Genomic DNA, 15333 nt, shown 5'->3' with positions numbered 1-15333 from the left:
TTTCCAAATGTGAAATCTCCGTGAGTTTGTCAACGCTTGTATTAATTTGCTGATTTATTTTTGGTGTTTTATTTTGCTACAATGCATAAAAATCTCATTACTTGTGGTGCGATTTTATACTTGGTTCGAGGCGCCAACCGCTCGACTATACGCGTGGGCGGGGTACTTGGACATACTCGTATGGTGCTTAAATATTTGTAATTTGTCCTCATTCTAGAGATGAACAAGAAATTGACTTAAGTTGAGAAATTGGGTCTTTCCTATCATAGCCCCCCCCCCCCGCCTCCCTACGAAATAGCTGCCAATTATATATTCGCAGTAATGGGGAGGCTATACGTTCTGTGCTCGTTCTAACCTGGGAGAGAGAGGGAGGGAAAAGGGCTATAAATTGAAAGACCCGTGAAATTAATCTTACCTGTCGCTTTTCAATGTAACCGCATTTGTTTAGACCATGCCCTGGAAACTGTTTTTTCCTCGAGTATTGCAACCGAGCGAGAGTAAACAATGAAATTTAATTGAGTTATGTCAATGTTTAAGAATGTTGGTTATATATACAAATCCGATCAGTGCGAATCTGTTACAAAACAGTCCCAGACAAAATAGTCCCAAATAAGCGAGGAAACGACATATTAGGAGCAACTTATAGCATGTCGCTTTCCATAACGGCTGAGATTCAACCCACCCAAACGGGTCTTTGAATTGCTCTTATGATCTACCTGTTCATTGGTTGATGTCATCCCCTTTCGTTGGTCAACAATACGAAATTTGTTTTTTTCCCAGTTCAAACCTTTTGCGTTCCAAAACATAACGAAAGTTGCATTTTAATAATTGATTAAGCCCTGTTCGGAGGAACGTGAACAAATTCTTTAAATTTTTGGTCTATCATATTTTTCTGGTTCATGGTCTAACGTCGCCTGGTTAAGGAATCGGTCAAATTTTACGAACCCGAAAGTCCCTATTTTTCAAATATGAATATATGCACAAACTTTGCTCATGTCAGTGTTATAATGAAAAGATCTTCTGTCGCAGTTTGAAAGCGTAAAATCTATTCTTTAGAACTCCTTTCGTTGTGCTAATTTGATATTATAGATACTTACTATTTATAACTAAATTAAGTTAATTAACCACCTTAATTTGCTCCGGTTACCTTAGTGCTCCTCCTTAGCCCCGTCCGTTCCAAAAGTACAATTTTTGCGGACTCAGTCGACTGGCTTTGTCTGTAAATACCCCATTTTCGCTTTCTGTGGCGCTGTGACCCTAGCTTGTTTGGGGTTTCCTCTGACCCCCACCCCGCGCCTCCCCTAGCACGATATGAGAAATAACACACTGTCTTAATTCACAATCAGTGGTATCAGCATTGCACGTGACCGGCTTTTTCCCCTAAAATCCACCCCCCCCCCACCCCACCCCACCACCACCATTTTGTTTGGTGCCGTCAATGTTGTATCGTCTCTCTCTCATTCTCACACTCAGTTTCACAACTAAAATGCCTTGAAATATCTCAGAGTATTATCAAGAGTGCTAATTACAAATTCCGTTCTTCTTATCTGTCCGCCCCCATGTCTTTGACAGTGAAGTGTAAGTCTCCTGTGTAGTAACAGTGATATTAGCGACTGCTCCCGCTGGCTTTGAAAGCTTCCCATTCCATTCCCAACGCAGAATATCCACCATATTATTGTGTTTTGATCTCGGCCCACATCTATTTTTATGACCCCCCCCCCCCACCCTACAAATTGAGTTGTAATATTGCAGGTTAATATGTAAGAACGGCACTTGCGCCTGGGGGATACAAGTTATGGGGGGTTGTTGCAGTTTAGATCCCTGTCTTCAACTGGCTTTGACAGTCCGAACTGTATTAGGCTTTAAAAGTGAACTATCAATACAAAAACACGCATTTGATATTCTAATTAGGATCTCACCGATATTTTATCAAGACATGTCAAGATTTGAGATTGATCTATTCTGTTTTTGCCCCTCCAGCTTAGTGGTATATAATTTTCACGCCCCCACCTCCACCCATGCACACCTGCTGAAACAGAATGGATCCAATATTTATCACATTAAAACTTGGCGAGATATGATTATACTAAGGCTTCTCAAATTTGTCAAGAAAAACAAAATCTTGGAATTTTTGGCGAGATGTCTCAATTTAAGTTTCGTTGGGAATGATCAGAGAAAGGCAGGAACGCTTCCAGGCCGGCTAAAAATTGTTGTTTTGCGATATGTTGTTGGTTTGATGGTTGGATGGTCAGAAATATCTAACTGACCTCCTCGCATTGTTTCTGTTTTCATTCAAGTGGCATTACTTTTTATATTATCAGCAAATTTATTACCATCCACAGAGGTTATCCTATTTTTGGTTGTTTGTTCATCATGGCTCCTCGTCACTACGAGCCTGCGCCCTCACCTTCAATTTATATTGCGATAATTTGTGGAATTTGGCGACAGACATTATGTGATTAAAAATTGATATAATAGTTCCTTAGTAGCAATATTCCTCAATGTGAGACCATTTTTGTGTATCAAGATTGGTTTTGTGGGATTAAAGAGGTAAAAAAGACCAAATGGTCCACTTTGTTTGGTAGGGGCGCTGGCTCGTAATGTTAAAACACTGGTGCAAAAGTTGCGAATGTAAACAGTTGGCAAATTCAAAAGCGAGAAATGTTGATAAATTGTGGACTCGTTTGTGATGAAATCTCGCTATTATAATGAGTTTCATGTATAGTCTTTAAGGCCTGGCCGCCTACGAGACAAATACAACTAGCTCTCAATCCACATATGTGCTGTTATTTTATAAACTAATTTATTATTTTAATACAAAGTTTTACTTCCTATCTTTTCTCTCCTTTCCTCTGTTCTTTCTTTACTTTGTTGTATTCTTATTTCAGTATCATTAGAGGGCATTGAACTGTGTGAGCAAGAAGGAGAACGAGCTAATCTTTTTTAAACTAATATCTTATTATATGAGAAAAAGGAGGAAAACAAAGGCGTGTGCATTCCACGCTCTGTTTGCTTATATTAATCAGTTTTGATGTCCTATATGCGTTTTAAATAACTGAGGTAAACACAAAGCTGGTTATGTTTTAAAATGCAGAAAAGCTGCTCAAATACAGCACAAATTTAGCAAATATAATCTAATTACTTGTCCTAAAAGATCAGTGCGGGCGTTGCGAACGAAATAAAGTAAATGAAACTTTTTTGATGAAAAACTTTAACTGCATTACAAGAGTGAAGTTGTGGCATTTGTAAGGCTAATTTGTCAAGACTTTTCGTTTTTTGGAACCTCAGATCCTCGTCAGTTTTTAAATTATGTGGCTGTTCTTGGCCAAAAGATCTTAAGAAAACTATTGTTGTCGTCGAAGGAGAGAAATGTTTGAAATCTATCGACCTGTGTAGCAGTTATTTGCGCCCTACTGCTCTCTTTGCCACTCCAAGAGCAGAATTGATTTCTAATCGCTTTGAAATAAAGTTTATGGCAATTAGTTTAGTCATGTGGGTGGTCTTTTTGATGAAATTTTTCATTAATATATTTTTAATAGCCGCCCTCATCTTCTCAGCCGGCTATTATAGCGCTCCTATTTTTTTACAATTCAAAGAATTTGAATTGTATTGGGGCGCTGTCTTTTTTTTTTAAGGTCTGTTCACACATTTTCATGATTTTTGAAGTCAAATTGGAGTAGTGATTTTGGTCACGCCGAAACAGGAAATGGAGCGAAAAAGCGAGTGGTTTTGCGGCGTGAAATTTTGTCGCTCTAATTTTAAAGTAGAGTGAGAATATGGTGTTTGAACAAAAATTCGCTTTATCGGTAGTGGTTTTTTGTTCACATGCGGCAATTTCACTTTGATTTTTACTGTTTTTTCGATTTTTTGGATCGGATTTTTTTCTAAATGGTTTTTCCAAACCATTCATAGTCCGTTCTAGGTCTAGTTTTCTGTTTAGTCAATGAAAATTCTTTGAATTGTACGTCAGGACTTGTCCTATTATGTTTTTTTACTTCGTCGAATAAAAAAATTTTTCGCTTTACCTCATTTTGCCGCCTTTTCAACATTTTGCGTGAAATCTTTTTGACTTCTCTAGGCTAGTTTCTCTCTTCTCTCATTCTGCTAAAAGTGATTTTGAACATCAGTTGCTCAGCAAAGCAATTCAAAATGAACAGAGTTAGTTCAAAAATGGATGTCAGAAATAGAAACGGGATAAACCCATAAAGCCCAATTTTAGATGCCCGCTATTTGAACGTCGTTCCTATAAGTCTTATTTACCATCTCTAATGCTTATTGTTATTGATAGGAGCCCCTGTAGCCTCTCTCTAAGAAACAGAAGTATGTTCAACTACGAAATGCCATCAAAATAAATCGGACTTAAAAAAATGTTTTTGTACAAAAATCATATTTTTTTCAATATCTTCTGTCATTTCAATCCCAATCAGGCTTATTTGAATCAACGGCGGCTATTTTCCGGCAATCTGCCGGGTATGTTTTGTCTAGCCAACGATTTTGGTTGACTTTTTGACGTCTGAAACAGGATAAACTGGTAAAGCCTGAGGGTATCAAGTTACTGAGCAGTTCTAATGGAGCATGACAAGTCTAAAAATGTGATTGTAGGGACTGTAAGGGTGGTTCTGTCATCGTCATCTTACCAGTCGGCTATTGGTATGCTACTTTTTCAGTCTTCAGTAGCCTAGTTTTACTCTTTCTCTTTGCTCATTCTGCTTAAAGCAGTTTTAAAAGAGCAGTTGATCAGGAAGCAATCCAATATGAACCGAGTCAATGTCTATTAACGGGAAATACAAAATCAACAGAAACGGTGCAAACTCATAAAGCCGAGATTTAGATGTCCGCTGCTATTCGCGATATCTCGTTAAGAAGCAGGAGTGCGCATCAATAACAAATCAATTATGATTAACACGAAGTTTTCATATTCTGATGAAAAAAGCAATCCTTGTTATCTATATTTTTGTTTCACTCCGAATTGTGGTCATGGGATTCAATCGCCTCAATTTTTCGGCGATGTGGCTGGTATGTTTTTTGTTCCCTCTACCCGTTTTGCGCCTCCGCGGATTTCAACCCCCCTCTACGACTGATTAAGTTAGCTAAGCTCCAGGTGCGTTTCATAGTTGTACGACGACAGTCAGTAATGTTCTTTTGACCTTTTTCGATTTTGTTTTTTTATCTTTCTCTTCCCGTATCCTGCATGTACATTGAGGCGATTGAATCTCATGACCACATTTACATATTTCAATTTAAAAATTTTTTCAAATGGAAATATGAACGTTGAATGTCTCAGATGGCCTAACATTTGTTGTTTACGCTTTCCGTTTTTTCATGTCTTTAATTTATTTAGCTGATTATTGATTTAAGCCGTTTTTTACTGAGTTCTGTGCTTGACGTCATGTTTCGCTCGCATTGGAGATATATTTTTGTTCGTTCTCTTGAATATTTTATGTTTCATTTATTTATTTACTCATATAGAGGAGTTTTATTCATTTACTTATATAAGTTAATTGAACTGCAGAAGGAATAAGAGTACCTGTTTACAGAAAATAGCCTCTAGCTTTTATTTTTATTCGCTTTTATTCTATTAATAGCCACAAGCGCAAAGTGGTTGTGTGAGATCAAGGCAGTTTTTTTTTCTGGCGATCTACCTAATACCTTTCTCTTGTTTGAACTTGGTGTGTTTTGCTTTTTTAAAATTTTAGCCACGTCTCCAAGCTCATGAATTTGACCGCTGAACAATTTTGTCGAAAATTCACAATTTCTCCTGAAATCTTATCCTGCATGTGCATTGAGGCGATTGAATCTCATGACCACATTTACATGTTTCAATTTTAAAATTTAAAATTTATTAAAATAGAAATATGAACGTTTAATGTGTCGGATGGCCTAGCACTTGTTGTTTACGCTTTCCGCTTTTTCATGTCTCTTTAATTTATATAGCTGATTATTGATTTAAGCCGTTTTTTTACTGAGTTCTGTGCTTGATGTCATGTTTCGCTCCCATTGGAGATATATTTTTGTGCATTCTCTTGAATATTTTATGTTGCATAAGAGGAGTTTTAATTATTTACTTGTTCACCTTTTATTTTTATTGGCTTTTATTCTATTAACGGCCACACGCGCAAAGTGTTTGTGTGAGATCAAGGCAGTTTTTTTCTGGCGATCTACTTAATACCTTTCTCTTGTTTGAACTTGGTGAGTTTTGTTTTTTTTATATATCTTGTCAACGTTTCACTATTTCAATTAAATTTATCTTGAAAATTCTAAAAATGTAGGTTGCTCTCAGCATAGGGTGGTGAAAATCAGTTGTGATCTATGAAACAAAAGGTAGAAAGCTATCTTATCGAATGATAAACCTGGAAACAATTTTTAGCTCAAAAACAAAAGGTATCTTTGGTATTAGAATAAAGGAAACTAAATTTTCTCTAAGAGGCAGCTTTTTATTACGCAATGTTTTGAAAGTGTCACTTTAAACTATGATAACATCAAAGGCAAACGAGAAGACATTACTGTTAACAGTGGCAAAAGAAGCCGATGACGATTTTTTGCTCTTCTCGGTATCTTCGCCTAAAAAATGTTGCCAGAATTATGGTTACTTGTTAATTTTTCGCGTAAACACGTGCGAATCAATAAGAAATAAGCTTACCTTTTTAGATACTCTTTTGAACAGAGTTAGCATGAAAAGTTCCGACGATGAACGCGTCCAACTATCTTTGAAATCAAATCTCTATTTAGATTTGTGAAACCAAATTTATCGAAAAATGAGACGTTAATTAACTAATATTTCTCTTTTGTGCTTAAAAATAGTGTAATTTATAATCACCATAATTTTGCAGTTCTGAGATTTAACTAAACTTTAATGAACTGAACAAAAAACTACGCTTTTCTTTTTCTGGTGATATAGGCCAATATTTCCGCCATTTTTCTATTGCAATTTTTTACGATGTCACTTATCTGTTTAATTGCTCTCAAACTTTATTTTTCGCAATTATATGAATGCTGCGGTTTTTGTTCATGCAGTTGTTTGCTTGACCGATTTTTCGTCTGACCCTTTTTACTTTTCGTCCCCAAGAACCGGATGAACAGGGCAAGCCCGGAGGGCATTAAGTTCTCTTAACATGTATTTCACAGAGGCTTTTTAAGAGACATAAATTAATGCTATGAGGGTTGGTTCTTTGACAGATCTGAAACCTACCCTGTTACTATATGAGGAAGGAAGGAATCAATATTCCCACACAGTTGTTATCGCCATCGAGAAGTTATCAAAATTCGTGTTATTCGATAACTTCGAGAGGGCTCTAACCACCGTGTGGTAATGTTTTTTTAATCTTTGCGTTGGGATTACAACACTTCTATTACGCTGACAAAACCACACAAATTGATTAGACTATCTTTTTCGGCCACTCTTTTCCCGCCACAGTTCAATAACAACAGTGGCGAGAAAAAATAGCAGAAAAAAGTCTAATTCAAAAGCAGAATTCTGCCACTCTTTCGGAGTTCCGCAATATTCATCGGGCGCTAACAAGTTTTTTATCGGTAATTTATGCAACTGTTGTAATCGCAAATAAAATTACCTGTTTAAGTTTTTGATTGCGATACCAACTGTGGCAATTTTCATTTAAATAAAATATTCCATTTTCAGATTGAGATATGTTGGCCTCGCGATTTACTCGTCTCTCGAGCGCTCCTCGAGTTTTGAGCCGACTGGCCTCGTCCCAATCCTCCCTCATTCCTACTGCCCCTAATATGCTAGAAACAAACTCAGGTGTGAAAGCATGTTTGATGGAATCAACCGTCACTGACACGTCGCTATCGCAACATTTGAAGAAAGAATTCACTGATGTCAGTTTGGTTGTCAAAGCGGGAACCAGGTTCGAATCGGATGTTGCCCAGGAATTGGGTTTGGCCCAAGGCTTGAAGACGTACTCTCTTTTGACCCACGAGGGTTCGACAATTCTGAGATCTGTGGGTAGTCTAGAAGCTTTGGGGTGTGAGTATGGCATAACTGTAACACGAGAATTGATAATTTACAAATTGTCGTGTGAAAAAAAATACCTCGCGGATGCCTTGCCGTTCGTTACAAGTGCGCTGTCAAAGCCACGATTCGCAAAGTGGGAATTATCGCCTACTAAATATCAAGCAAAGCTAGACAGTTTCTTATTCAGCCAGGATCCGGTAGCAGTTGCAGTTGATTTACTACACAAAGCTGCTTTTAGGAAGGGATTGGGCAACTCTTTAAATATGTCAGATGAACAAATCAACGCACTGACGCCTGAGAAATTACTGGCCTATCACGAACAGACGTTCGCTCCTAGTAACTTCTTCCTAGCGACTAACAACGCGCCTCAAGATATCGTTGGCTCCCATTTTGAGTCTTTCGGTAAGAGTGATTCAACTGCAGTGGTCAAAGTGTCAAAGAGTGAGTTCGTCTCTGATGAGATCAGATCTGATGATAATTCGAAAGACAGTGTGGTAGTGGCCATCGCGCGAAAAAGTGGACCGACCAACACGAAAGAAGCGATCGTTGACTCAATGCTGGCTCACTTGCTGCAGGGTATGTTTTCAACAAGTTGAAGGCTCCAAATTGATTGAAATTATTAGCAGGTTGTAAAATGGACAGGATGAGAAAATTGCTAATTTGATTCTAGAAAACAAACGAAAAAATTTGCGGGTTTTAACTTGTACATTAATTTTTTTTGGTAACTCGTGAAGTATGATAATCAACTTTGTACAATGAGCATATCAATGCCCGTATTTATGCAGACACAAGCAAAAGACCGCCGATAAATTTTAACCTATTATCTGACAAATTAATAGGGCTTAAAATAAAATAAACTGTAGAGAAAAAACTTAAATTTAAAAAACAGCGCAATGAATGCGGAACTGGCCGCTGAAGAGTAAAAATTTTCAGCCCTAAAGTCAAACTAGAGCAGCACTTCTGATTCCCACTTGGGAAGGAGGTAATAATTAATGATTTTTCTCAAAATAAGATTTTCACTAGAAGTAGTATTTTTTATCACTGGAACCTCGGAAATGGTAATAACCATTTTTTGAACACCGAGGAAACTAGTTTCCCCGGATAAAATTAAAGAAATTAAAATTAGAAAAAATTTGATTATTTAAAAATAATTTTGAAAATATTGTTTTTTAAAATCTTGCGAACGGAGATTTTCGATTGTGGAACATGTGAGCATCTGAGAGCTCATATTTGTCATACACAATCAGAGAACTGCTTATTTTGATGTATTCTTGTATGTGCGAAAATTTTATATAAAAAAATTTAAAAGTTTTTCTGGAAAAATTACAAAAAAATCAGTTTAATAAAAATTTATTTGGCAAGCTGTGAGAGATAGATAGTCTTGGGCAATGGTTTGTTTTTTTTCAAGATGAATAGCAACGATTGCTTCGATAAATTTTAAATTCTTTGCTACAAATACGGCGGTGACCCCCATTTTCGTGCTCAGTTATTTGAAATACCCTTTTACCAGAAGCGAAAAGTTGCTCCCTGCCGTTGGCTTTGGAATGCTAGATGACAGTTTAACTCTAAACAATGTGGCTCAAATTCTGTCCAAATTAGGGAAATTTTGGGTGATTATAACAACCGCAGTTCTATTACTCGACCATGAAAATTGTCATCCTGGATTTAGATAGCCGTTTTAGATCGCAAATCCGTAAAATTTCAAGTTTTTCTAAAATTTATAAGGCCGTTTTATTCATTTTTTGCTAGTGTGATCAGCTAATTCCTCCTGCAAAAGTGAAGAGACTAATGAGGGGTATCCCTTTACTGAATATGCCTTCGTTGAATGACAGTATCTCCTATAAAAATCGGAAAACAGCCAATATTTGGTCCTATCTATGAAAGAGTGAACTTGGAATTGATTTGATGAAAATTGTCATGACGGCAATAGGCACTTCGCTTCAATTCGTTTTGTTACCCTTAATAACTATGAAATTCAATTCCAAAATTGAATCTGCTTGTATTGAAACTTCAACTTTAAAACCACAGGTTTTTCTCACGAAAATTTATGGCTCAAAATGCTTATCAACAAGCAGATCAGTATCCAGGGAAATTTTTGGTCGTTTTTGAATTGAAACCAAAATATTTCAACTTTTACAGTTTAAAAAATTATGCATAATTGCTCTCGAACGAATTTGGAATTACTAATTGTTGTCATATGTTTTTAGTGCACTTTTTAGTGTACTTTTCGTTTAGCGTTTCATTCCAAATAGTTTCGTTATATGTAAATTCAACGAGGAGGCTCGGTAATGTGCGTTTGCACATGATATTCCGACCCGAGCTCATCTACATTTTTTTACTTAATTGTCAACCAAATGAAGAGATAATCAAAATTAGATAATTGAGTTTGAAGAAATCGCTACACACCCAAACTACTAGTTCAATTACATAATGCGATGCCTCATTAGAGCGCTCACGAGATCTACCATTAAAAAGACTTTGAGAAAAAAAACAAACAACCCAACAAGAAAAAAACAAAAGTTTTTTTGCTTTGTTTTTGCAATCAGACAAAGCCCTAATTTCACAAATCAAAATTTTCTTAATTACAAGGAAGATAGGACTTTTCTTCAATGAGACTAGGTAACAAGTTGACAAAAAAAGTAATGAGGCGAAACTCAAAATCAGATCAACATTTTTTAAACCAAATAACTTCAAACGTCTTAAAAATCAGTAGTTTGTTTTAAAAAATCTGGTAAATTTACTAAATTTAATGGAAACCAAGAGGACCTTTGGTTGGTTATACGAAGCCGTTGGAATAGAGTTATGGTGCTGAATAACTAAAAAATACAAAGAATTTGCGAAAACACAATTTTAGGTAATTGTTAACTTGGGCCTCATTTGAAAATCATTGGGATATTTTATTACGCGAAGTTGCTAAAAGAAGACAAAAGGAACACAAATATAGACAACTCACAAAATAATTATGGAAACGCATCGTGTCCAACAAACAAAATGACAATTACGACATATTAACAATAAACGTGTTCAAGTTTGAATTACCAGGAAGCGGATGGGACCGCTCAATTGATGAGAATAACATACAAGTTGACAAAAAGAACAACATTTGAAAAGTTAAAAAAATTCAAAAACAAATATCAGAAACTTTAAGACATTTAGCTATGCACTCACTGCATTGAATAAGTTGATTCAATCCTTAATTAGAAGCTTATGAGAGTTCTCAGATTTTAGAAAGATTTTTTCGGTTACATCAGGAATAAAAAACAGTCAAAAACAGAAAATACAAAAAATTGAGAGAAAAGTGTCGAAGCTATCAAAAAATGAAATATTCAGTGAACTTTTTTTATTTTCAATTAATTGTTTAACAGCAATGAGATATTTTTTGTAACAATGCGATTAAAAACCAACAAAAAGGAACAAATATAATAAAACCACGAAATTTTTTGAGCAAGCTCATTGTATCAAGGCCATTAATTTCAATAGCTTTCAACGGAATTCATTAAATACGGTAAGTTTTGCCTCGATGGGGAGGCAATGATTATAAGTCATCACATTAAGTGTTATGAATAAGAAAACGACAACAAATACAGGCAGAAACGAAAAAAATTCATTACAAAAGTGCGAATTTGTAATGAATTTTTCTCTGTGATTAATTGAATTCCTACTCTATGACAATGAGAACGGTCAATTGTAGGATAAAATGATAAGATTTCAAAAGGAACCAAAAATATGAAAATATCCAAAAATTAAAAAAAATGTGAAAAATCGTGGCATCGAAGTCATAAAATCAACAGTTAGAAGAGAAAAGGGCTAACCGATTTACTTTTGGTTGCAGTAGAAACAAATTGGTCCTGTTTTAAATGAGACTGACTTACAGGTACAAAGAAATAAGTGAAAGATCGGTAAATGTTAAAAAAAAATCGAAAAACGGTTTTTGAAGTCCTACAGCCATTAGCTGTCCACTCAAAGCACTAGATAGTTTTAGTTAATGCTCATGAAGGAGCCTGTTCCGATTTAAGTCAACGAGACTGGCATAGGACTACAAAAATTGTATTCGATAAACCGTATTCTCAAAAATGATATTCTTCGTACGGTATTGTGAGTGGTATTATTAGAAAACTTTTCGGGCGCAGATTTCAAAAAGATTTTCTCCAATTTCATTTTTTCCGAAGAGCTACAGAGGTTTAAATTTTTGTGAAATTTTGCTCACGTTACTTTGTTTTGATCTTTTTTTGTTATTTTTGCTGAAAATTTGGCTGATAAAATTGTCCAAGAAAGTTTTACCGTTTTTGCATTGAAAGATAAAAGAGTTACTGAATTTTTTAATCAACCGTTTTATCTGAATGTTTCAAAATTCTTCATTGTTTTTCTTTCTTTTCACAACATGTCAAATAGGCCTCTTTGGCGGCTTTGACTGGATATTTATATGTTTATAACAAAAGGTATAATTTATTTTTGATATATTAAAAATCAGTTTGCCAAAAAACTATCAGGCAATTAATTGGAACAATTGCTTTTAAAAAGCGATACAGATATAGCAAGACCAATTGTGTTTTCGTCGTTGACTTTTTCTAATGAAAAAGATTTTATTTTGGTCTTACCTTTTTAAAATATTTTTTGGCATTTTGTTCAACTGATTTACAGCAAGTCTGTTTTCTTTTGAAGGTTCAATTAATAGGAGGTCCCATTGTTCAAATGAATAAATGTTGTGTTTATGAGTAATGCTAATTTTTTACTTGCTCCTACACGTGGGTTTTGTTAAATATTATTGAATTCTTGTTTGCCAGCATTGATGTTATTTTTTGTAGTCTTATGACGGAGTCCATTAATCAAATATCTAATTCGGTATCTAAGGAGTTATAACAGAAACTATCTGATGCTTTCAGTAAATGCATAATAATTGAAAAACTAGATGAGTTTTGTGTATTTACGGATAAACAGCCATTGCAAGACCACTTTTGTTTCAATTGTAGAAACAAACAACTCAAATTTTTTTCAATTGTGATCGCGCGCTGTACTTTAAAAATTTTGTTACGTTGATTACAGAACAGAGTGATTTCAAGTCGCAACTCTATTATTGACAGTTCACATTTACATGCAATTAAAGGCCAATGAGCTTAATTGATAATTTCGAAAAAAAACGTATGGTTATTTGGCTTCAACACTGTTTGCGTAAAATTGTTAAATTTTGTTTAGCCTGTGTTTGTTGTTATATTGTTCTTTTTTAATCTAATCACACTAATGAGTTGACCGATTAATTTCGTAATGTGTAACAAGTTGATCTATTTACTGTTTTTCAGTTGAAATTTTACTGTTATAAATTATGGTTTGTTTTTAAATTTCTTTTCTAAATTTTCTTTTTTGAGAATTGCCAAATTTTTATGCCACCTTTTAGTGTAGTCTCAGCAAAGAAATTGGTTGCTTTGTATTTCAAGTGAATTCGATTTTGATTTCCATTTTTTTGTGTTGATACTACGCGCTTTCATAATTTTTTTGGCTTTTTTCGATTTTTGAGATTCTCTTTTGATGTCTTGTCCGATTGTCGCATAAATTGAAAATTAGTGACAATTCAGATATCACGTTAATGGCGTTGAGAATAGGAACAGTCGATTGTATTTTGTAGTGAATAAGTTTTGATTTTATAGTTTTCGATATAGGCTTCGACACCGTTTCCTTGCAAAATTGAGTTGATTTTAGCATGTATTTGTACTTTTCGTAGTCGTATAAAATTTTCGATAATGACAGGTCTCAATGGTTTCGATTGAAGGTAAAAGTGGAGATTTTCACTGCCTTCAGTTGATATCTAACGGTTTTCATGACATTGAAATTAATTGTTCTCAAAAAGTTTTTTTGTCCTGCTTGTTTTTTGTCTACTTGTTAATTGTTGTCATTAAAGACAGGCCCAATATCTTTTCTTGTAGAATGCAATTCAGTTGGTTTTGTTGAATTTTTAATTGATATTTCTTTCAACCTTCCATTAAGTTGTAGGAAGTAGATAGACAGTGAACTTTTATCGTAAGTAATGCTTGTTTTTTTTTTGTGATTTTGTTGTTTGTCTTGTCTCTTACTCTCTTTATTGACATGTATAGTGCTTTGAACTGAAAGCGATCTTTTGGAGGGATACACAAACTATTTTAGAACAATGATTGATTTTCTGAATGTTTTCTCTCTTCTTTATTTGATAGACAATTAATGTCGGAACATTATGTGCAGACGCCCATTAGCGAGCCTTCTTCTATTTTTTACTCGAAATCTTATTATGGGTTAAAAACAAGCCTGAAAAATGCAATTTGGAGACGGTTTGTTAATGTATCCAAGATTTTGCCCCTCTTGAAATAAATGAACTACGCCTGTTGTCCAGAGCATCTAATGAGCCAATGTTAATCGGTTTTAATGAGAATGAATTTCTCTGGATCTAATAATGCTAATAAAATTTGAAAGCTACTTTAAAATTAATTTGCCAGTGCCAGTTTTACGGTTTCGCGTAGCCATATTGCTTGAGAGCGTATAATATGCATCTTCGAATATTACGGTTTAGTGATATCTAGCAGCTAGTAAAAAAATTTGCTTGAGTGTACTTAAATTATTTATTTGGTTTTTCGCCCACTTTTTATCTTTCTAAAAAGATATGCATGAAAGCCTAAATATTCCGCGTTTCTAGTGACATGTTTCAACAATGCTTGAGAGCGTATAATATGCATCTTCGAATATTATGGTTTAGTGATATCTAGCAGCTAGTAAAAAAAATTTGCTTGAGTGTACTTAAATTATTTATTTGGTTTTTCGCCCACTTTTTATCTTTCTAAAAAGATATGCATGAAAGCCTAAATATTCCGCGTTTCTAGTGACATGTTTCAACAACATTTAATTGGCTATTTTCATTATTCGTCATCTTTCTGATCAACTTCTTTTTGAACGAATTCTGTTACTCAAGTTAACCTGCGGATTGGCGAAAGCGAGCGAGCAATAGTTGTCCTTAATGTTGTGAATTGATTGCTATTTTCTAATCGACATTAAGGCGTGAGGTTTATTTTTCAGTCCAATGGAAGCAGAAGTTACAAGAGTTTTTGATCAAAGTTCTAATTTACAGGAGAAAATAGCACGGGGGGGGGGGGGGGTAAAATTATGAAAATATGGAGATCAAATGTCCAAATGGGCGCTAATTTACTTGTCTTAGAATTTTTCGAAGGTTCGATTGCGGTGGTACTTTATGGTACTGGCTAAATTTGTTGCTTCTGTGGCATTTTATAATTACCAGACTTGACTGTGGTCATTTGAGAATATTTCGTTCAGTGGGAATTATTAAGTGAACGCTCAATTGAAAGAGAAGTTCTATGAAAGAGAAAAAAAGATCGGATCTAATT

General features: G+C 35.0%; 1 protein-coding gene across 1 annotated transcript in view; it reads left to right on the top strand.

Annotated features, from left to right (window-relative positions):
* The first annotated feature begins 7612 nt into the window (after positions 1 to 7612).
* The window catches only part of LOC142345388 (cytochrome b-c1 complex subunit 2, mitochondrial-like), a 26608-nt gene continuing 18887 nt past the window's right edge, over positions 7613 to 15333 (top strand). Inside the window, exon 1 of the mRNA XM_075397424.1 lies at positions 7613 to 8548. Coding sequence (XP_075253539.1) covers positions 7645 to 8548 — 904 coding nt within the window. The 5' untranslated portion in view covers positions 7613 to 7644. The remainder of the gene's footprint in view (positions 8549 to 15333) is intronic.

This window comes from Convolutriloba macropyga, chromosome 1 (genome assembly GCF_964194025.1).
Source record: "Convolutriloba macropyga chromosome 1, txConMacr16.3, whole genome shotgun sequence".
Taxonomy (NCBI): Eukaryota; Metazoa; Xenacoelomorpha; order Acoela; family Convolutidae; genus Convolutriloba; species Convolutriloba macropyga.
This window is presented reverse-complemented; position numbering and strand designations above follow the sequence as displayed.